Raw genomic sequence first — 24,929 nt, 5'->3', positions numbered from 1 at the left:
GAGTCCCATTTCTTTCCTATGAAATAAATGTCAGATAGGAACACCAGAGCAACAGCTCACTGTGCCAAACCCACATCTAACGTCAGCATTCAAGACTCCCCTCATCGTTCTGTTGCATGTTTGTTAGCAGTTTGACCTTCAGCAAAAACAAAGGTATCACAGCAGATGTATCACAGGCTCCATTCTTTATCGTCATCTTTTTACTTGTCTCTCTTCTCCCCCTTCTTCTCATCCTCTCCCACCCTTCCCCAAAATTCAAAACATGCATCACCTGTTCTCTTCTCTCAGTCTACACATCCATTTCCTTTGCTTCATGTTTGATAAGGCATCTCAGTGTGGCTTTCTTCAACCTTTAACAATGCCTTTGGGATCAAAGTTAACCATTTTTCCCATTCAGTGCACAGGCTGTGGTCTGACAGGGGCAGCCTGGAGTAACCCCAGAGAATATGGAAATGGACTGAATGAATATGCGCTCTGTTCTCAGATGGAGAAACACAGTCTGGTATATAACTATAGAAGCATATTGTTCATTTGGCACTGGCTTTCACTACACCACAATGGGGAGGAATACTTTCTTAAAGAAGAAGAGCACAAAAACTGGAGGAAGTTAAAAAGTTTAACCTACAACTCTAAAATTGTAAATTATTATTAGCTGAAAATGTGTTGATGCACTAACTAATTTACGTGCATATTCAATGTGAAACAATATAATAACCTTTGCAGCATTTCCAACACTGAGCATCTGTAGATGTGATTGTACTACTTCAGTGTTTGTTAATTTGCTTTTCTCATTTCATACTGGACTATCATTTCTTACCTGTAGCATTGGGTGGGCATCGGTTGAAAGCGAGCTCTCCCGAAGGGGTCCGTCTCCACACCATCGACATTGCATAGTCCTCTGGACAAATCTCATATGGTGCTGGAGAGTAAAATGATACAAGTGATGCTACAATAATCCAAAGAGCTTTTTCTTTTTTTTTTTTTAGTATTTCCAACGTGATGCAACGATTTCTTCATACTTCAGACTATAATGTATGGAAATATAAGAGATCAAAGCTGCAACAGTGTCAGTGAATATCAGCATGTAATTTAGGGATTATCATAGAATGGTTGCCTCTTAAATTGTGTTTTTTTTGTGAGTGTGGGGGCTACAAAGTTAAAAGGGGTTTTGATGTTATTTTATTTTATTTTTTTTTTAAATTGCTTTGTGCATTTCACAGAATGGAAGCATTAAGAGACCTTTTGCTTCAGACTCCACTTCAAAAAGACACACAATGCAACCTGATGATTACTCTGTTTTTCAGTCTGCCCTTAATGCATCAAAGCATACATATTCATACTCCGTCATCCACGTCATCTTATCTCCGTCTCCTTCTGATTCTGCGTTATCTTATCTTGTATAACATGACACGTCACTTATTCTGCACAGATAATTATCAACCCACATCCCTCTTTCCTTGACTGTGGCTCCTCAGACTCGAGGCTTATTATCCTCTGACTCACCTGGGCAGCGTTGGTCACTACACTTTCGAACTTCTTCTCCGTTCCCATCACACTGCTGCCCGGTCACCGCCACCCCCTGACACACTCTGACACGCCTTTGCCCTCCTCCATCACAGGACTTAGAGCAGCCGCTCCACGGACCCCAGGGATTCCACTGGCCATTAGCTAAAACAGAATCAATACTGGTGAGAAACTGATACTTTCAGAGAAGAAGAAGAGAGAGAAAGCAAAGCCAAAGATACAGTCCGTCTTTGTGTTTTATGTGGTGGCCTTGAAGCTTTTAGCTTGAATGTAATTTTGATATGTGTTTGATGTGTTTGTTCTTTTAATAAAGTCGTTAGGTGGAACGTTTGGCAACATTGCAAAAAAGAAGACAAGATCTCATGTTTACTGGTTACAGAACCTCCTAAAAGAGAGATGAATGAGTCCCTTGCAAATGTAATTACACCCCTGAATCTTATTCACGTTTTCCCATGCTACACCACTGAAATTCAAGGTATTCGGGGAGAATAGATAGACCAACACATAATTGCACATAAAAGTGAAAGAAAATTATATGCAGTGTTCATATCAGAAATTCTACAAACAAAAGTCTGAAACATGTGGTCTGCATTTGCATTCAGCCTTCTTTACCCCAGTCACCCAAACACAACCAAGGACTATTAGTTATCTACAGACACTCTCTGAATACTAAATACAGCCCATCTGTAAGTAACTTAGAATCAGTAAATATGCAGCCGTTATTTACAGGCCTCAGATGTTTGTTAGAGAACTTTAGAGAACAAACAATATCATGAAGACCAAGGGGCGCCGCACACAGATCTGAAATGAAACTATAAAAAAAAAAAAAATGAGATCAAGGTTTATAGAACAACACCCAAAGATTTGAACATCTAATGGAGTATTGTTCAATCCATCTCTTGAAAACTAACAAAGAACGGCACAGCTCAAACTTGGAAAGAAAGAATGTATTTTTCCTTCCCTTCAACATTTATGCACTACTTTGTGTTGGTTTATCATATTAAAGCCACATGTAACTGTATTTATAGATGCAAGATGACAAAATCACAAAAATAAAACAGACACCTACAATGTTTTTCATTCAAAAAATTCTCAGATGAAGCAGTATGCTTTCTGTCCTTGTTATGAACACTGTTAAACAACAAAAACTCCTTCCCTTCAGCAACGTATTCAGCAACATGCACTTGTCTGAACAGAAAGGCACAACACCCTCTAAGCAGGAAACACGCTCCACTCTCATTTTAACCTCCACTTATCCTTTGCTTCACACATATAAACACATTTTACATCCTACATCTATGATCCATTAGAACGGCTTCCAGATGAGACAAACAGCAGAAACCCTTACGACCTGTTGGCCAAAACTCTCTGAAGACATTGATCAGATCTTGCTACTTACTCGTGGATCGGTCCACACAGGAGCAATTGATTCCTCAAACAGATGCATGCTCATGTGCTACAAATAGCTCAATGTGGCAGCAGTTCAAAACAGTAAATTTCAATCCAGCATAGGCCTGAATTATTTTTATATTTGGGAGTTTTTTCTATTCCTTTTCAGTCCAGTAAGTCTTGGTTCTACAAATTTCGCCGTGGATTTCTCACAGTCAATATGTGTTCTTTTCAAAGTAATCATTTATTTTCTGAATAATACTTGACTTACAGCTTGGGAAAAAGCTGATAACTGCTAAGCAGACACAACTTAATAGATTAAGCAAATGGTGCAGTGCGTTGATTCACTCAGAGGCAGCACTATCTAAACATAAAATGAAAACCATGAATACATGAGCTTTAATATCTTATGTATCTAAATGAGAACAAGGTCAGGGAGCTGGTTGCAAATTTTAGACGGATGGTCTGAAATAGAGAAATTAACTCCTCGTTGATACAATTGAAACACTCAACAAAAGCATTCCAGTGAAACGCAGCACTGAAACCTTGCTGTTTTACACTGCTGCAGTGGAAATTGCATCAGGAGATTATGGGAGTGCTCAGACCCTTCACATGATCAGACAATTCAAAGCCTGATCAAGACTATTAAGCTGACGTCTTTGAACGTCTAATACATTCACAATGTTGACAGACAGTTTTGGACAAATAACGTTGAATTATGTGAAATGCATACAGTCTATCTAAGCAGATTTTTTCCAATCCATTTGATGAATCAAGGTATTATACATAAGTCTTGAGTCTTACAACACAGCTTTTATTCTTGCTGTTGGGCAAAGGAAAGAGTGCACAAACTATGTAAAGGCAAGTTGAAAGAATATCCAAACCCTTTTGTAATGATACCGGTATTTAACAATTATAATAATGTGCATTAAAATACAAGAGACATGCATATAAGCCTCTGTTTGTCATCATCTCCAATTTAGACATAGAAGTGAAGAAAGAATTAAGAGGCTCAGGATTTTTACCTGTGCAGTCAGGATTATGGCACTCTCTGCTTTCTGCCCAGTGACCGCGACACTCAGATCCCCCATGGGCGGCTGCTGAGCACTGCCTGGTCCTCTGCTGAGTGCCATTGGCACAGGTCACCGAGCAATCGCTCCAAGAGCTCCACTCCTGCCACTGTCCGTCCACTGAGGCACCAACCACAACCCAACAAGCATGTCCCAAGCGAGGGGGAAAAGAGGGCAGACAGAAACAGGGGGAGATATTCAGATTTTTGTATCCTCTCTCAGATTGAAAGCCAATAAAACAGATATCAAGCAGCGAGCAAACTGTTACATGAATGCTTGTGTTTTTTCTAAAAACCAAAAAAAAAAAAAAAAGGAAATTGGGCAGGCTGGGATTCTGTGCTGCAGTGCCTTACAAAAAAAAATTCCTTTGAGGTTTTATTCACATTCACAAAGAAAATCATATTTTTATTTTTGTCCAAATAAAAATCTAATAAGTGTGGTGGGAAAATACATTTAGCCATCATTTCACCATAGTTGTACCTGTAAAGCTTTCAGTGTGTCTCTATTGACTTTTTACAAGTAGAGATTGAATTGTTTTTTTCTCATCCTTCTTTGTAAAGTAACTGATGGTCATTAGGAAGTGTCTGTGAACAACATTTTCAAGTTGCAACAGGGCCGGCCACTCCAACAGATCTGTGTGGTTTGATCTAAACAAATGCATTTTAGCAGTGAATGTTGTTCTTTAAGGTCAAGTTTCATGTTTTTGGTGGCTCTAGCAAATTTATTGCAGTATTGCCCTACATTAAGGTCAATTCATCTTTCTATCAACTGTGGTCATTCCTGTACCAGCTACAGAAAAGCATCTCCACAGAGCACCTTCTTTATACATGGTTTGTGGCATTTGCAGATTGTCCATTAAAATTTGTTGGAGCAACATAATGAAATGTGGAAAAGTTCAAAATGTTTAAATATTTTTGCAAGGCACTGTCAATTTTTTTTTCTTCCATAAACTGACCTAAATAAGAAATAATCAAAAGCTAAACGATTTTAAATATTATAAATGAAAGAGGTTGGTAAAGAATCCCTCACATCAAAATGCATATTATGAAGATTTATAGTTTCTTGCAAACTGCTTCCAGGAAAAGAGCAAGAACTTAAGGGTTGTCCATGAACTCTGCTTTCCAGAGCACAGCTAACATTCACTGTGTGGAAAAACTCATCACCACTAATCTGCTTACCATTCCCAGGCAATTGCAAGTAAGTGATTTTGATGTTAGTATTACTGTCTTCAATCTCAACAGGGTTTCCTAAACCGCGTTATTTTTGAAAGAAGGCTCAAATGCAGCACAAATCCTCTATCCGATCTTTCTTGTTGACTTACCTTGACAGTACTGCATAAATTACAGACAACACAGCTCAAGCTGTGTAATTCAGACGAACAGATCTTTTTAAAAATGAGTTCATCTTAAGGATTTCAATTTTTTGAAATCCTCTTATATCCATGCCTTTTGAGCATATTGTTGCAAATGTAAGATAGTTATATATTTAGAGAGCAGACAGGTGATACCTGGGCACAGGGCTATGTTGCAAAGTTTAGTCTGGGTCTCAGGTCCATCACAGGCCCTGCCTCCGTGCTGGGGAGGAGCACACATCCTAGTCCTAGTGCGGTGACCCCGGCCACATGTGAATGAGCACAGGCTCCACGGTGACCATTCCTCCCATACACCGTGTACTGCGGGCACAGAAAGGGCGTCAGGCCTAATCAATGTCTCCTTCTTTGTTACAGCATAAACAAACCACTCAAACGTCACTGAGCCAGAAAGGAAATAAAATCAATCACAGTATTGGGCAACATGTTAGTGATACACGCAACACACACGGTGCAGAGATTTGCAAAGTCTCCGCCAGAGACATCCACCTTCCACCTTCTCTGCTCTTTTGGGTATTTATTATTTGCAAAACCACAACAAATACTTCTTCACAACCAATTTCACCAGACACCTGAAAATATTGATTAGAAGAAGGAAGTAAATCTCACATAGATGGTTCTACACAGGGAAAGAACTTAGCCCATTTCCTTCAGCTTGAGGCTTCTTGGTTGGAAGGGAGTGTAATAGCAACCAACCTGTGGTGTAATGTGACCTGACAATGTTTGTAGGAATCTGTCCATACACCAAAATATAGATCAAGAGGTTCACATTCGAGTCACAACCTGTAACTTGTTTCTAGGCCTCTAAATAGCTAGTGATGTTTTAGACTTTTTTCAGGTGATGGCCTTTTAGATTAACTATCAGGAAAATTTGAACTAAGGAAAAAAGGAAGCATATTTTATTACGCAGTAGCAACGGGTCATCAAAATTATTTGGAAATTTGGAATTTTCTGCTTTTTTAGACTCTCAGGACAGATTGCTTAAGCTCATCAAGTAGTAGGTCAAAAGTAACAGCTTCAAAAATGATAAAAGACAAACCTATTTCTTTCTATATTTGGATGAAAACACGTAGTTTATTTAGAAAAAAATGATGTTGCATACTCTAATTCCCATGGTATTTCTTAACAGTCCAGCTCATTGTGTTATTAAAATATGCTGCTCAAAATAATAATAAACTACATTTTGAAAACAGTCAATAAAATATATAGTATGCATACATATGCAATATATTTTATTTTTTTCTGAGATACTTTTTTAATACATTTGTTTTTCAATTTGTAGAATATTGGTGTGAACAATAGCCACTTAAAGATAACATCATTATAGCGTCTAGGTTTGCCTCTAAGCTCAGCTGTATTTAACTGACAGATGGTGAATTTTTACTGAGCTGCAGGGAATATTTGTCACTGGCTTAAAGTTTTATTTTGGAGAGTAAAATACAGAAATCTGAAAGCCATGCAGAAGAAGCAACTCTCCCATTTCACCTGGTGCTCGCTGTAATAAAACTGGCCTCTTCCAAATGTGAGATTAACCTCTTGTTAAATATTTGAAGTTACAGTTGAGTTTTTATTTGAACCAATACATGCATTCAGTGATACAATTGAAAAACACACAGAAAAATCGCTTTTACAGATGCATGATGTTGATAAAAAACATGTTTAAGCTAATTAAAAAAATAATGATCTTTGTTCACCTACAAAATAAGAATGGTAGGAATTGATCTACCCAGCTGTGCAGACAACATTTTCCTAAAGAAAAAAAAAAGCAACCTGAGGGTATCATTTATGGAAAATTGATGTAAATCGAGGATCTCTGTTAGCCTTTTTTCCTCTCTTCACTGCAAATAGGGCTTAAGAACTTAAAATCTGACATCTTTGTCCACAGGGAGTGGATGATTCTTCCTCTGAAGGGTCACTATCCATGAAGCACAAATCTTGGGATCAGGTTCAGTCGGAAGGTAAGCCATCATCTGTCCCTGCCTCTAGGTGCTGCTTTGATGCTCTTAGCTAAGAGTCCCCTGGTGGTTGAAGCATTTACTTTGAAAATTTAGGGTTCAAAGCAGCCAGTCAACAGAGCTAGCTGATGAAACAGGATTGAGTTTTTTTGTCTTTTTTTTTTCCTGAACTACAGCCATTATTACATCCAAGAGCAATCACAATACGCTACAATAAGTAAATTATTTTTAGACCAGATTAACATCAGAGGCTAAACATTTTGAAAAAAAATAATGTTATTAAGCTATGTTGAACTAGACTATCTTGAATTAAACTGCACTTCAAAACCTCTCATTGAGATTCAACTTTTTTATCTTGGACTAGCTGCAGCCAGAATGCAAAGGTGTACATTTTTCTTCAAGGATCAGTCAATCTTCATGGGTATTTCTGTTTTTCCTCCAATAATTGCTTCAGTGCATGCTTTAAATTTCTTGATGCATATGATCGAGCTCAGATTAGGAACATTTGTAAATAAAGAGAAAGGTTTTTGATTCATATGGTTGCTTAAACATTAAATGTGATGCAGGTGGCTAAATTAAAACTTGGAATATCAACCAAACATAATGTTTAATTGTAGGTTGAAGAGACATTTAGTCACAAGTAACACATATAATAATACCATTTCAAATAAAAAAAGCCTATTCTTTGTCAGAAACACTATTTTCCAGATGGAAAGTATAAAGTGAGTCCAAGTTTTAGGCCACAATCAGGAGACAAGTCTAAACTGAACCTCATCATAATTTCAAGGTATAACTTCGTTTTAAAAATTCATAGGCTCAAAGCCACGAAAACAGTTCATCATCATTACTGTGGTTAAAATTTTGTTCAGAGTACTATGTTTTAATCTGGGTGTATATAACGTAGCATAGTGCTACGTTGGTGATCCGTGACTCGTCAGAATGACAAGTTCACCACAGCTTGAAAATAATGCCTCCATCAAACATCAGGCACTAGAAGGAATTTCCTGTGAAGATTGTGCTAAAACCAACTTGCTATTATTGACCTCCCATTCTGAGCTATTAGAGTGCCCACCACGGTTTTCTTTTGTTTAATATTAGAAGGATTTGATATCAGAAGCATCACTGCTTGTAATTTCTATACATTTATTCTCAATTATCTATTACTCAATTCTACTAAGGCAATCACTTGCACAGTCTGGCATCCGTGTGAACAATGTTTGATGATATTGAGTTTACGCAGTGTGACATCTTCAAGTCCTTAAATATTTATTTTGTTTTTTATATCACAATGTGTGTTTGACTTGGCACTTCCTCTATGCAAAAAAACTTTTCTAATTTATTTTAGTTTAGTTTAGTTTGGCACCAAAGGACCACAACCCGCCCCTTTTTTTAAGATAATATTGTTTAAAAAATAATGTTAGCATATCTGTCGGCACAATAAACAGACTGCTCAGATTACTAACTCCATGATATCTACTTTTTGGTCGACTGGAATTATTTTATAAAGAGTGCAGTGTCAGAAAAAAATGTAAGATTTTGTTCCATAAGCACAATTATTTTGGAAATACCGGTAAATGAAACTGCTCTTTATTGTTTCAACATTTGAGCTTACCCTGCTCTTTAAACATATTTAAGCTTTAAGCTTTAGCCGACATCCACTTTTAATTTACTCTAGATACTACATTTCGACCTTAAACTTTAAACGATCAAAGGCTAGTTCTGACTTAACTAATGAGCTTACTTTGATTTTTTGGCTGTTGGGGAAACATGTCTATGTTGTCTTACTATTATTTTGTGTCAAAAAGAAGCAAGACTCAAATAACTATTTATAAAATTGGTATACTTATAGTTTACATAGCAATAGTTATCATATTTAATAATAATTGATGTAGGTTTTGCAAAAAATATTAACACAAGTTGCAAATATTGTTTTTATACAATATGATATGTATAAAAACATAAACATTTTTATATGTTTTTCTTTACTTTTTGTTTTTAACGCCACATCTCTATGAAACCAGATTGTTTCTGCTCAATTGTCAAACCATCAGAAGTACAGGCTTGTGCTTAATAAAAATCGTAATAATAAATCAAATTTGATAGCAATTTGTATGACTTTAGTAGCAAAAAAAAAAAATGCTGTAAATTGGTGATGTCATTTAAGCAGAATCAAGCAACAATGCCACATTTGTCAACATGGCCAAATATGTGCTCCATTAAAAACATCTTAACATTATTGTTTGTACTGTTTGCTTATTGTGCACATATCCTTTGGGGATGCAATTTTTTTCAGAATTCCTGAGCTGTTTTTCTTTCTGCAACATAAAGTGAATGTAATTCAAAGGCAGAAAGGTGAACACTGTCGGTTCAGTTAGAAAGGGGACTAAAGAATCAAAGGAGATATTTCATGGAGCAGAAATCTGTTTTGGCAGATGCTTTGTTTTGAGAACAGTCTCACAACTTTTGTGGAAGCCTTGGTTTCCTAACAGCATGTTTGATTTCACCCTGCAGTGCTCACCAGTGGTGTTGCTGTTTTCACTGATTGTGACAACAAGCCTTGGGTTTGTCTTAGACCAAGAACTGTTGCCTGGAGATATTTATGCAGCATGGGAGTATATTTCAATCTCGGCATAATACAGGTAGTATTAATTTTTAAATCATTAATCAGTTACAGGTACAATTAATCTGCCATTCCTACAAGATTTTAATTATACAATTGTTTTGTCTGGACTGACCTACTACAGTGGTGTAGAAAGATGTACTACAACTGTACTAAATGATAACTGATTGTAGAAGACGGCTTCCAAAAATGAGGTTCTGATTTTATAATAGGTGAAAAAAATCTCTTTGTTTATCACAACAGGAAACAGAATTATTCAACAGTTAAAATGGCAGAAATTACATATTAGCAAACCAAATAATAATAAAAAAAAGCTGTGACACACTAAGCTTTTGTTCAGTAAGTGTCTTGTAGTAAAAGGTTTTAGAATCTCATTTTCTCTTTTTTTGTGTTAATGCCAAATTGCTTAGCACAGTGCGACAGTCTTACATTATTTCAATTTTGGACAAGGTTGGGGTTTGTTTCTCAGAGTTCACATTCAACAAAAGATCATTACCTGCTTGAAAGTCTGAAAGCCACCGAGTTCTTACTTACACATGTCCCATCTGGTAAAAGAAGTATGCTTCATCTAAAATCTTAGACGCTATCAGAAGATGCAGCTTGCAGTGTTTTCTAATAATTTCAATTACTCTGGTGTTTGCGATGTCGTGTCAGAAGCACCGGATTTATCAGCTTCGTCAAACCAAACACGAGTGCAGAATTTAATTACTAAATCTACTTATTTATCTGTGTAAATAATTCCAAAAATGGATAATGGTGACAGGGGAGTTCACATTCCTTTTAGATGAATACTAACAAGCATTAGCATGCTGCAATCACCAGTCAGAAAAGCTTCTGATACCTGACTACCAGTGACTCATTTGCCATGCCATTATACGTTTATGATGAAATGCCTTCCAGCTTGTTTGGAGAAACTCTGCCAAGCTATTTTAAAATGCACAGTTGACCTTCAAGGAAATGACGCTGACGACATCAGTATCTACAACTCCCCGAGCTCCATGCAGGTCCACATGTCATAAAACCTTTTTTTTTTTTTTTATGCTGATGTATTGCTTTACAGTTATATGGAATGGGAAAACTCAAAAAGTGGTGATGGGGGAAAAAAAACAATTACAAAAATATTTGGAAAAAGGAAAGATTAGATTAATTATAATAGCTCTAAATAATAACAGCACATTCTTAAATATAGACACATTCAAAGTTTTGTTAGAACAGAACAACAAAATTCCTCCCAATTCAACAACAAAGAAGCAAAACATTAATAGTCAAGAATCTGCGGCTAACACTACCTGGACAAGGGGCAGTGTTATTGCAAACCCTTGATTCTCTTAAAGGGCCGCTGCAGTGTGTTCCGTATGGTGAGACACATGTTCTTGTTCGCACGTGCGACCCTTGACCACATGTTACAGAGCATGAGCTCCACTGGGACCACTCCTCTGCACCTGATTCACCTGTGTGGGAGAAGGGTGACACTAGTTAAATGCAGCAATACGGTCCTGCGGCAAGGCTTACGGAGCGTGGGTGGGGCAAGTTGGGCTGGGTTGAGTAAAGTTGGAAGGGGCCAACATGAGTCACGTTGGGGTTAGAAAGGGGACTCTAAAGATTTACAGAAACGCTATTATACAGTCTGTGCCACCTTTATGTGATCTTTGATGAATACTTGAGTCTAATTCGTCTGACTTCATGTTTAATTTGCATGCAGCACATAAGTGTTTTTGCAACTGCAATTACAGAGAGTAGTTGCATTAATTATGTTTGCAGTGTCGCAAACCTGTGTAAATTAATCAGACTTCTACCAGAAAATTAAAAAAAAGTGTATTTATGCAAAGATCACAGAGAAGGTATTACAGTAGACATCAGGGTTACATCTAACTTTTTACTTCATTTTCTAAAGAAATGCATGCATTTTGGTAAAACTGAAAGCAAAACAAAAATTTTTTTACAAGAGTGTGGTGACATGCAAGAAAGACAACATCTGCAAAAAAAAAAATAGAAAATGGAATTTAATGGTGTTAGTTCAGGAAAAAGGATTTTAGAGGAGGATTCCCTTGCACTGCGGTGAACCATCTACGTTTGATAACATTGATGAAAAGCTATTGTTTTTGAAATTTGTTTTTATATGATGATCTTGTTATCAAGAAAAAATATAACTTTAGCAGTATTTTTCTTTAAGCAGACATCAACCATCTTCAAGTTTGGGTTAGACCTTTTCTCAAATTAAGTTCAAATTGTGGTGCCAAAACGTTTCTTTGAACCACAAAGAAGGGAGCATACAGTTTCCACGGATCAAGTTTTTAAGGCTGCATGATTCCACAGTTATGTAAATCTGTATGCAGACTTCGGACAAAGTTACCGCAAATATGTCTTGATGGGTATGTCAGTAATATAGGAACCCCTATGGGGCCCTTGGTGATTAAAAAAGGCCTTGAATGAAGCCATGTAAATATAATGAAGCATTGAGATGAATTCCAATTTCCTGATAGTCGAAATGCAAAAGGAATCACTTAGTGAGAGTTATGGAGACAAATTCATCAGAGTTGTCACCAAATAATTGATGTCTGATTATGTCAAACCCCCAGGTGAAGTATTAATTTTCTTTGAGGCTTAATGTTTGAGAGAAACAATTTAACACAGAGATGAACATTTTCGTTTAGTTGCAGCTCTGAATACATTTATGTCATTGTGAGTCATCAGACTGGATCGGAATTACAAAAAAAATAAAAAATAAAAAATACGGTATGCTTTTAACTTGTTTCACGGAACACAGATTCAGCCAAATAGGATCTTATTCCTGCCTTTAATTTTTGGAGATCATAAAAATAGACTGAAAGGTGGATCAATTTGTTCAATGAGGCAGTATAGGGAGAGTAAATCGGGTGAGAATGAGAAACAGAAAAGCCCAGCAATGTGACTCAACAGGGGAACAGACACACCTGCGGCGGATGGAGAGGAGGAATGTTAATGAGTGTGTATTAGTACAGGCATGTATGTGTTGGATGTGTAGTGTTTTATAAATCAAAACGGTAATGAAAGGAAAGACAGAAATATAAATGGATCAATCCATGACAAAAATAAAAACATTTCCCAAAATCAAAATAAGGAAAATAAAAATCTCAATAACAGTTAGATATAAACCCACCCATGACAGGAAAAAAAAAAAAATAAATAAAATATTTTTCTAACTAAAACACAAAAGAACTTAAAACTGAAAACTCAACATTGTTGGTTTAATTTCTATCAGCCTTATTTTCTTTTTAAATTAAAGTTAGAAAACTATAGGGTGACATGTCATAAGATGTATTAAATGAATTTAGATCCCTTCTGGCTTTAACAATGAATTTGATGTTACATTTGATAAAGCCACAAAGCTTCAGTGATTCTCTAAGGGCAGCATCTATCAGTTCACTTTTAGAAAGTGTTTCATTTTTGCTCAAGGGTCTTTTTTTTCCTCCAAATGACATTTAATTTATTGTGTCTAGGAGGAAAATGATTAACCACATCAGTTCCTTACTTTTGAACTGCTGTTTAATTAATGTTCTTCAAAAAGTCTGTGTGAATAAGCCACTTGTCACCTCACTATATGACAATAAAAGAAACATTCACAAAAAAAATTAGGCTCTAAATTCAAAGTAAATACTCATGAATAGATGGCAAATTTATTGCCCTTAATTTTATATGTGGAGTTTGAGAATGGGAAGGGAAAAATAAGAATGCAAAACATTTCCACTTGAAAAGTGCAGTACAAGAGAGAGCATGCATGATGAAATTAAGTTTAGTTAACAAAAGTAAAGAAACATAACTATTGCATTACCAGTTTGTGCCATAAATTTAGCAGATTCAGCTTGCTCCTTCAGGGCCTTTGTGTCATGAACTGATCGTGGCCGCTGACTTTTTACTGTATGCTCTCCGATCATTCCATATTCTATGGGACAAAATAGAGGTTCATATGAAAGCTAGGCTTAAACATGATCTTCTTAAAGAACAAAAGCTTATTACATTCTGTTTTCAGGATATTTGAAGCAAACTGCAATACATGGCTAGAAACAAAGACCACACAAGTTTTGTTTTTTTTCTCTTTCTTTTAAAATAAATCTCGTTTTGTTCTCTCTATGGCATAGAACAATGCAACAAATTTTTAAGGGTGAGTTGGAAGTATTAATTGAACTTGAAAGCACAGCGAAGACATATAGAGAACATGCAGGTAATTTCACTCTGGTTTAGACGAGTCTAGCAACTTATTCAACCAGCTACAAGCCCACCCTCCCTTCCTCCCACCTGCACACCCATAAAAGAAAACAAAGATAAATGAAAGTAAAAATGTGTAAGCCATCAGAAAGCCACATAGGAAGGGGGTCATGGACATAGCATGCTATTGATCCACGGTTTCCTCAGTAAACTCACATTTTCATTCAATTCTTTTTGGTTGACCAAAGCCCAAAATATAACCGTATACAAATGTATTCTGAGCTGTATACATTACAGTGCATGTCCTCTTTGTTTCCCACAGAGGAACAAAGACACAATGAGAACAGTGCAACGACACTGAGAAAAGTGATGCTAGTAATAACGTGTTTGGAATTTGCATCAGCTGTTTGAAGTAAATCCGAGACAGCGATCGATACTTAAATAGCTTATGCAAATTATTTGCTACTTCAAGTTTTGATTTAAAACTAGCATTACTTCTGGCAGTGTGGGCCGAATGGGATGATTTTGTCGTTTGCTGTTTGGCAATACACGTGATGCATTAACAACAGATTCACACATAACTTATGTTAGTACATCAGACAGTACAATGCATCAGCCAGTGATATGGATGTTTAAAGTCTTGACTCTATGTTTAAAGGGCTGGTGCAGAATTTTTGAAGTGAAGTTCTGCCAATGAATATAAGTGATGTATATCTTACCTGCAGCAGTTAGTTCTCTTGGCCCAGTAAGGTACCAAGACCAAACCAGACTTAAAGTGGTTTATGTGCAAGCCAGTTTATTATTGATTTACAAAGGAGATGATAATTATTTACACAGTGAATGGAGGCAGAAGCAGTGCAAGGCCAATTATCTGTCAGCGTGAAACCCACATTAACAATGAAACCGAAAGTTTTTGTCCAGAGAAGCTGATTGATAGAGTTGTACAAAGGGTAAAAATGCATAAAATTAGAGTACTACATTTAAATCACTATTGTCTGTTTGCTTTTCACAACATTTTAACATCAAAAAAATTATTTTACTCTGAATTAAAGCGTTCTCAGTACACACAGGAACAACCTTGGAGGAGCACTGCCTCTAAAATCCTCTTCTGCAAAAATTCATTAGCTTAGTCATAAATAATCTCTTGCTCCAAATGTGTTGATGGTTTTAAAATAACTAACTGCTTTGGCGATTTTTTAACTGGAGTTAATACCATAGAAGTTTGTCTTGGTCTTGGTCCCTTTCTTGGACTGGCTATTATTTATAGCCATTTTGGATTTATGCTAAATAATAATGCCTAGAGAGTTGTCCACTGCAGGCAATATATGAACTGGCTTCATAGTTTTCATCAGAAACTCTCTTCAAAATTTGAAACTGCCTCAGATCCCTGCATTCCCCAACTTTCAGGTGGCTAACATCCTCTGACTTCTATGTTCACAAGGTATAAAATGGGCAATCAATCATCTCAAATGATCTATTCCATTTTTCAAAATGTTTTAATAAACTATGTGGTCACAACCAGAAGAGCCAGCAGCCCAACAAAACAAATGGTATTAATCTGATTGTGTTAAATAATGGTTCTATAATTGGAATAAGAGGAAAAATATATATATATGATAAACATCTAGCTTCTGTTAAAAGACACCACTTCCCCGGAGTAGCACCAAGAAAGCTGTGTTTGTGTTTGCATAAAGAATGAGAATATTACAAGGGTATAATGAAAGGAGGAAAAACCCACCAGGTAGAAACACCACGGCTTTTTTGATGCAGATAACGATCTTCATCACTATAAGCTCATAAAATACCCAGCTTCAAAGGCATGCTCAAAAGCTCTTTGAATCTGAGTTGATTGTGTCCACATCTGTTTTGCTGAAATTAAGCTGAAAGCTTCTGTGTGAACTCGTGTGCCCTAAAAGAAAAATGTGCATCTGTACTGATGGCTGGAAAAACAGCAGGCGGTTGAACTAATAGCCAGATGTGTCAGTGGAGTTAACCACTGCAGACATATATCTCTTTGTCAGTACTTTCTGCAGTACCTGGTGGTGTCAGTAATTTTATAAACATTGTCTGTCTTTGTCAAAAAATATATATATTTTGTCATCCTGAATTCTTCCATATTTTAAGGAAATCTGAAAAAACAAGTGACGTAGTTTTTTCAATTAATTTACGCAAATAAAAATAAATGTATGATTCCATTTGTTTAGGTGTGACAATGCTCTCGATTAATCTTCGCCTCAAATTGACAACTGTTGTTACAGGTTAACACAGTTTATTTTGGGGAAGGTCATGCAAAAGCATCAGATGAGTGTAAAACAAAAAAGTTAGGTTAAGAGTAACCCTTGCAGAATTCACTGACAATAAAAAAAACCCATCAGCCTTACTAACCTTCCTTATCGAATCCTAATTACAAACAAGAGAGAATATTGCTGAGTAGGGAATCAGTTGATAAATTAAAAACCTTTTTTTTTCCCACTTTTCTACACATCTCCATCATCAAAAAATGACCTCAAGAACACAATCTTTTATAAATAAAAATCAAATACCATAATGATAATTTGTATTCAACCTCATGTACTACAACACCTCAAAATAAAATCCAGTGCAACCAGTTTCCTCTAGAAGTCAGCAAATAAGACTGAGATCACCTGCGTCTATCTGATCTCAGTATAAATACAGTTGTTCTGTTAAAGCTACAGTAACTTTCATTAAAATGTATTTTTTTACACATTTGATTGAGCTGTCACTATGTGCTGACAGTAGAAGATGAGACCGATTATAAGTGAAAAAAAATGACGCTCCCCTGCCTCCTCCCTGTGGTCCTTCTGCCATCTGCAGTAGTACACTGCTCCCGGTGAGAAGCAACCAATCAGTACCAGAAGGAAGGTGTTACCACTGTTAAGCTCAAGTAAACACTGCTCACACACTTCCCTTGTTTAGCGCGTAACGTTGTTTAAGCTCAATGTTGCCGGTGTGCTGGAGCTGTGGCAATGGCTGAGAAGTAGAAAAACTAGCCTGGTGAAAACCAACCCCTTGACCTAAGCTATTTGCTTCATATGGAGGGTCTGAACTCTCTGCTATTAAGAAACAATTGCTGGACTCTGTGGACGTTTTCAATTTTACCCAATAGCTAATGTTTTCCCGTAACATGGGGAGTTCCACGTTACAAAGCTTACCAGAAATTGCCCGCACTGTAAACAACCATCCTCCACTGCAAAGAGAGAAGTGCCAACCCTAACGAGGCGACTGTCAATGTTAATTCAGTATTTGGAAAGTTAAATCCGGTTGTAAGGCCCTCTTGCTCAAATTTCCAGGCTAAGTTCATGGTTTTCTCAAAATTCCTGGCCTCAGAGATTTATTTGCCTGAGAATATTATTGTACAAAACGTATCACAAAGAGCAAGAAAAACACCAGACAATTCAGGGATAAAGTTGTGGAAAACATTTAAAGCAGGGCTATTTTAGAAAACACTACACAAAACTTAAAAAAGTCAAGGAGCAAGAAAAAAAGTGTTGAGCGTTAAGGAAGAAGACATTCTGGTCAAATAACAATAAAACTGAACTTTCCGGCAAAACAAAAAAAAAAATAGCACTGCACATAACCCTGAACACACAACCACAATAGAGCAACATGGCGGAGGTGTTACTATGATATATTTTCAGATTTGGGGGGAAACTATTTTCAACATGTAGATGTTCTTTACCTCTGGCAATTATGTGCTAGTTTGATTTGGTCTTTCAGATAAAATAATTTTAAAAAAATGCAAAAAACAAAAAGGGAAATGTTGAAGGGGTTACTTTTACAAGGCATTATAGAAACATTTTACTATATTTACCAAGTAACAGTTTTTCAGGAAGTGGCTGTTGCACTTTGAAATGTTTGCTAACATTACTTGCTTCAGAATAGTTTTAATTATTTTTTTTCCATGAGTATCTTCCTCTGCAGGTCATTTATCAACTCTGTTACTAACATGACATTATGCTTACGGTCAATCCCGTGTGATTTAATTCATCTCCTAACAGTGCATGATGAGCAACACAAGAAAAGCAACATGCAAATTCTCATCCATGGTGAACTTTGTAAGATATTTAGATCCCAAACAGTAATTACCCGCCACACTCTCTATGATTCAAAGTTCATTTGACATTTGGCATTTGAGTAATTATATCTACAGCAGATTGGATAGGAGAATAACAAAAAAAAAAAAAACCTTACACTAACTACAATCTGTTAATGCAGTGCATGACGCGTCTCACTCTGTGAAAATACTTTTTTCCGTAAAACCAAGATGGTTTTTGAAAGCCTACAGTCGAAGGAAAAGAAACAAGGTGTCAAAAGACAAAAGAAGAAAAGAACTGAGGAGTACGGTTTAATTGAACTGCTTAGATTGTAGTTAGGCCTGTGGCCATGTGACGGTAAACATGAGAGATGAACGAGAATTTTAATAACCGGAGGGGTGAGCTGTTGTCATTTGTCAAAGCAACATAAGACAATGATTCCTCTGAGCATTACAAGGCAGAAAGCACAGGTGATGCATACACTGTGCCATTACTAAGGAACATTTTTACTGTTCTTGGCCAGTATTCAAAACTTATGAGCGATGCTCTTGTAAAGAAATTAACTGTAAGATTTATGAGGTGTCTGTCATTCAGTCAAAACTAAACAGAATACTTATTATCAATATCCATCAGCCTCAACACTTCAGCAACAAAGGAGAGACAATAACATTCAGACAAATCCATCACATGGAGCTTTCTTTTCTTTTGTGCAGCGAGAAAAAAAATGATGTATTTACTTTGTTTTGCTTGCACTTTACCTCATAGCCATGAATCATTACATCAAAGACAGAAGTCTCAGAGCTACAATGGTGTCCCTGAAAACGTGCGTCATTAAGCAAATTGGGGGAAAGAGGGATTGCTCTTCAATGCTCATTTACCAAGGATTTTTGGCATACATTTGCTTAAAATAGTAGGACCATTTGCATATGCAGCAACTATCTTTCCTTCCATTGAAAGCTCATGAACATAAAATTAAGGTCATTGCAAATTATGGCAAAATTCATCTTTATTTGTTGGTTTATGCATAATCAAGGAACATTCTGCATTAAAAGAAAAAAAAACATATGTTCTTAGATTTTGCATAAAATGTGTGCATCAGTTTATCAAATATGGAGTTGGTGACGTATAGTACTTTGGAAAAAAAATGATCTAGACATCATTTGCAAACATTTTAAACACCAGAAAATTGTTGAAGGAGTTCGATACTTGTAGGATGTCGGTAAACTCTTTCAGAAACTAGGACTAAAACTCTCAGCACTCATCAAACTGCAACTACTGGCATCACTTACTTTCCTCATAAAATGAGCAATTTTTACATGAAATTAAAGATATCAGGGGCAGCTGGAGAGCATAGTCCTTCACCTAGGTCAATATCCTAATTTAAAGAGATATGAATTAACACTAATTTGGCCTCAAGAACATCTCTCATTTATAAAAAAAGTAATAATTGTCTTTATGTTAAACAAATTGCAACAGCAATATCAAAGCACCATCAGTGATGTGAACATCTTCTTAAATAGCATCAATGATGGTTTTTCTTAGTTTTCATGGTCTAATTGAAGACCTATCATTGCTGATCTGCTGACATACTCAACAAAGAGTTTTACTCAAGGTTTTAATAAATGTGGCAGGAACACAGGCAGAGTTACTGTGTTTTAGCTCACAGATACTACAGCAACTGTGATGTCAGAGTCACTTGAATGAGTTAAGTGGAATGTAATACTGATGAAATGTGATGTAGTATTTAATTGGACTTTTAAATCAAGTAAAACTTTGAGCATACATATAACATGTTGCATTATATGGCATTGACTTCTTTGCCAGACTGAGACTGTGACTCTGTATTAGTGCAAGAGACACATTACATAAAAAAAAAAAACTAGATCAATACAGATAGTTTAAACATCATTATTGTTTTTGGTAACAGCTTAATTTTTTCTCTCTGTGGCTGTTAGCAACCTACATCCTGTTATGTTTATACATTAGCAATTTGAAGGAAAATGTTAACATGGTAGAGCTTATTCAAATTATTTGCCAAACATACACAGATGGTGTAACTGAAAACAGCTAAAATGTTATCCAGATAGATATATATTTAAAAAAGTGAAACAAACTTAACAGGGTAGTATGACCTTTGAGTTAGTTTGCTTTAGATGCAGCCAGCAAGTCAAAAGGAGAGAAAACTAACTTTTTTCCCCCCTATCAGCTTCACAAGCTGGTCTTCAGCAGTGCACATGTTAGCAAAGCTCAGAATCTCACACTGAGACAGAAACAGCATGGCAGTTGTGGCGCATTGGAAACAATATTAAAAAAGAAAAAATCTTTGGCTAAAACATAAAAAAGAATGTCTGTTCAGATTACTGGCTACCAATGCCCAGCAACAACCCAGTTACTCCTGGGCTGCAAACACAGCAGATGATCTTGTTATAGCAGAATGATAACAGGGCTCAGAATTTGAGGCAGTAGTGTTACATTTGCTCTAGGCTCACACGAGCCATCATCATATTGTCAGGAGTTTTTATACATGAATGTTACTGGACAGGATGATTCGTCATCTGAAAAATAGCTAGTTGACTATAATTCCCTTTCAGATTCATTCCTTTCCCAACGCAGCTCACTGGAGCTTTTAGCTAATTAGGAAATATACATAAAGCAATATCTGGGCTTGATATAGCTAATGTCTTGCTAATAAAAACACTCACTATGTTCAAACAGAGTGAACATTTCTAGGGTCTGTGGCTGTGGCCCTCACTGAAGCTTTGATCCGCTGCGTGCCGCGAATTTTAAGCTGAGGCTGACAGCGGCCACGCCAGGTGCAGAGAATCCAGACGTAGACATTTTATATCCAGGTTCTACTTCACCTTGTGGACACGTTCCATGTGTAATTTTATTGAAAGGCAGTAAAAGCCTGCCCCATGTCCAATGACTGATGTGTCTAACCTTGCATGAAATGAGCCTTTACTCAGAAGCCACGACGAGTAGCTTCTATCTGGGGCGCTTCGCTTACTGCCTTCCCATGCATTCCTGACTGACTGACTGACTGACTGACTGACTGGCACAAATGCAGGTTTTAATGAGAGGCACTTCATTGCTACTGCACTTTGAAAAGGTAAAGTCCCTGGAAATAGAGAGAATGCTGCACACAGACGGCAAAGGAGAAAACCTCCTTAACCTGTGATTGTCTGTGATCCATTACTCAACTCTCGCTAAGCCACTGGGACTGAAAAAAGTGTTTTTGTTTGAAGTCACATGTTGGGTGCTGAAAGTATATTTAAGGACACATTTATTCTGCATGGAGGGGTAGTTTTATCTATTTATTTTTTTACACTAAACAACGCTGAACAAAACACCTGTAGGAATAAGATTAAGCTAGCCATCTGTCTAAAATTCTGAGCAAAGATACAACGGCTTTTACAATTTTTTTTGTATAAGCAGAAAAATAAAGTAAAATATTCTCCCCGTTACATTTTTCTTCAGATTTTGCTTTTGTGTCAAACTTAAATGCTTCAGATTATATTTTTAATATAAAAATATTAAGTAAACATAAGAAGCATTTTGAAACTGGTGATTTCAGTTACTAAAATAATTGCTATTGAAAACAGTTGAGCCCTGTTGTTGACTCATGCATTAGCCACAGTTCTTGATTATAAGCAAAATCTGTAGTGCAGGTATATCCACTGAAGAAATCATTTAAATGGAACATGTCTGACAATGGGGGCTGCACAGTGGCGCAGTTGGTAGAGCTGTTGCCTTGCAGCAAGAAGGTTCTGGGTTCGATTCCCGGCCTGTGGTCTTTCTGCATGGAGTTTGCATGTTCTCCCTGTGTATGCGTGGGTTTTCTCCGGGTACTCCGGTTTCCTCCCACAGTCCAAAAACATGACTGTCAGGTTAATTGGCCTCTCCAAATTGCCCCTAGGTGTGTGTGCATGGTTGTGTGTCCTGTGTGTCTCTGTGTTGCCCTGCGACAGACTGGCGACCTGTCCAGGGTGTACTCCGCCTCTCGCCCGAAACGTTGGCTGGAGATGGGCACCAGCAACCCTCCCGACCCCACTGAGGGAAAAAGGGTGCAAGAAAATGGATGGATGGATGGATGTCTGACAATGTGAAATAGGCTAAGAGATTTTAGAATAAAACATATCTTGTTCTGATCTAACGTAATGCAAACAGTTCTCACATTGGTGAGTCTGGAAAGGATTACAAAGCTTCTAAATCTTTTGAACTCCAACAAACTATGGTGAGGGTCATTAAACCCAGGCATAAAAAAGCAAACAATTGTGGGCAACTTTCACCATAGTTACTGCAAAGTTACAATGAGCTCTAACACTAATCTACCAAGAAGTACAAACAACGGTAGCAGAAAAATAACAATATATAAAGCTGTGCAGTGCCCACAATAATAAGAAAAAGACAAAAATAGGCAAAAATAGCATTGCATCCACTGGAGAGTTCCGAGGAAAAAAATGTCTGCTCACTAAAATAAATGTTTGTCTCACATTTTCCAAACAGCACGTTAGGGAAAATATTCTAAGGACAAGCAAGCCCAAAGTAAACTTTTTGGAAACTATGACCCCTGTTGCCTCTGCACAGTCATTTTCTCCAACATTCCAACATTCCAACATTTTCTCTGGCATCTCAAGTAAAGACTTAAAACTGTAGAAATAGAGTGACGGAGAATTTAATTAGCTTTTTCCGTAACTATTGTTAGACAGTGGTTTGTGGTTTGAAAATATTTTTAGAAGGCTGTCTTGATTAATATTAACAGCTAAACATCAATGAAAAGCGATGAAGTCGGACCTTATTTTGATTTTTTTTTTTCCCCCCCAAGTATAAATTTAAATGCAACTACATTTGGCAAGACAGCAAGGATAGTCTGACAAGGAGAGAAAAGAAAGAAAATGTACTAAAAACACATTCCAGTGTAAAGCAACTACAAAAGAGAATGCATAAAAAATGCATTACATAAAAAAACATTGAATACACATTTATTCAAAGTGCAGATTGTGATTCTGTGTTTTATTTATCTTATGGTTGTCAGCCGCAAAATAGCACATCAATGTCATTTTGATGCTAAGTAAAAAAAAAAGAAGAAAAAGCTATTTTTGGATGAAAAAAGCAAGAAATATGATAATGAAAGACAAAGTGATTATGATGTGATGAAGACCCATCATATTCTGGCGCGTCAGTACACTTTCACTTCCAGGCTCAGCATTAAATGACCATCCAATCATAACAATATGAAGTTCATATTGGTGTCTTCAACATATCTCCTTTGTTGCCACTATCCCATGCAGCTAGGACCATATGCTTGAGCCAACGTAAAAAAAAAAAAAAACTCAATTAGTCTCTCATTAAGAAAATGAGGGGGTTGCTCGGAATCAGATACAAATTACGAATTGTCCTCTGAGACGTACAATTATCCATCATATTCCTTCTGCCATCTGTTTGCTTCCTGTTGACTCTCCTAATGACTGAGATTGAAGCCAAATTAGAATTCTGTGCAACTGCCACTGCACCTCATTGAAAAGTCATGTGAACTTGCTCAAAAATGGAGGACGTGTGCTGGGATAAACACAACAGCATGCAGTCTGTTCTATGCAGAGAGAATATGCTTTGTACAACTAATGCACATTCAAATGAGTGGCTATGGAAGATTGCTAAGACAATTTACAGCACAATCTAAAATCACAAGGTTATTGAGCAGTACCTCACACAGCAACCTAGATGGAGCTCTGACGTTATCAAAGCACTGCATCAAGAAACCCTGTTGCTGGGTGCCGTGAGCAGATATTTTCTTCTCTTTTTCCCCTCGCACTTCGGCAAGCAGTTTGTTTTTCTATCGTTTCAACACAACCAAACATGTATATTGCTGCGAAAAGTCAAACAGCTGAGGTACAGATTCCAGTCTACGCAGTTGATTTAGTCATGCTGCCACAATAAACATACAGGGGGAAAAAAATAAAAGCAGCAAGCACAAAAGTGTGGCTGGGTATCAATTGCTTGCTTAAATGTAAATCTTAATTAGCTGTAGAAACAACAGAGAGAGAGAGAGAGAGAGAGAGAGAGAAAAAAGAAAAAGAAATCTAAGAAACTGTCAACAGCCCCATTATTGAATACTGTGAATTTTTTATGCTACAAGAGGCTTTTAGAAAGTGCATCTGCCTATGCAGGTTGGCTAAGCGTATCGTAGTTCCAGGACTTTAGCTTCTAACTTGTAGAATTACCAGCCTTTTAGAAAGACGACACTGCTGAACCACCCGTGACTAAAAGTAGGGCTGCTGCAGGGCCGCAACTGAAAGGACTTACTGTGCACTGACAGAAACAAAGATGGAAGCAGATTACTAATGAAACCATTTCAGAGAGAAGTCAAGTTATATGAATAGTGCAGAAACAATTCTTTGGACAGCGCTGAAATACTGAGATGTTCCAAAATCTAGGACACTACTATGAAGTGCTTGATGGAATATTCCTTTGTAAAATGTATCCAAGTTGCTTAAAATATGTACTCTGTCAGCAGCATTTGGGGAAAATAAAATAAAAATTCCCCTAATTGGCTCTCGAGATATAGATTTCTACAGTTCCTCTATACAGGACACTGAAAAAAATGATGGCAGGCGCTCTTGGCAACAGTATAGAAAAGCAGAACCCAAGCAAATAACCTGGTAGTCACATGTACTGCCAAGTCAACGCCACCATGCCAAGCAATGCATCTGTCAAGTGAGAATCCTGACACATTTTTTTTAACACCTTTACGACTGCGGCCAA

At 36.9% G+C, this 24,929-nt stretch overlaps 1 protein-coding gene across 8 annotated transcripts in view; it reads right to left on the bottom strand.

The window, feature by feature from the left end:
* The window catches only part of adgrb3 (adhesion G protein-coupled receptor B3), a 124,165-nt gene that overhangs the window by 56,664 nt on the left and 42,572 nt on the right, over window positions 1–24,929 (bottom strand). For 4 of the 8 annotated variants that reach the window (XM_081616666.1, XM_081616664.1, XM_008429850.3 and 1 more), the window contains exons 3-8: window positions 13,739–13,849; window positions 11,217–11,378; window positions 5,491–5,655; window positions 3,939–4,103; window positions 1,504–1,668; window positions 818–919 (exon numbers count right to left, since the gene is read on the bottom strand). In XM_081616666.1, coding sequence (XP_081472792.1) covers window positions 818–919; window positions 1,504–1,668; window positions 3,939–4,103; window positions 5,491–5,655; window positions 11,217–11,378; window positions 13,739–13,849 — 870 coding nt within the window. The remainder of the gene's footprint in view (window positions 1–817; window positions 920–1,503; window positions 1,669–3,938; window positions 4,104–5,490; window positions 5,656–11,216; window positions 11,379–13,738; window positions 13,850–24,929) is intronic. The other 4 variants (XM_081616665.1, XM_081616667.1, XM_081616668.1 and 1 more) reach the window with 4 other exon arrangements.

The sequence above is a fragment of the Poecilia reticulata genome, chromosome 15 (assembly GCF_904066995.2).
Source record: "Poecilia reticulata chromosome 15, P_reticulata-male-v2, whole genome shotgun sequence".
NCBI lineage: Eukaryota > Metazoa > Chordata > Actinopteri > Cyprinodontiformes > Poeciliidae > Poecilia > Poecilia reticulata.
This window is presented reverse-complemented; position numbering and strand designations above follow the sequence as displayed.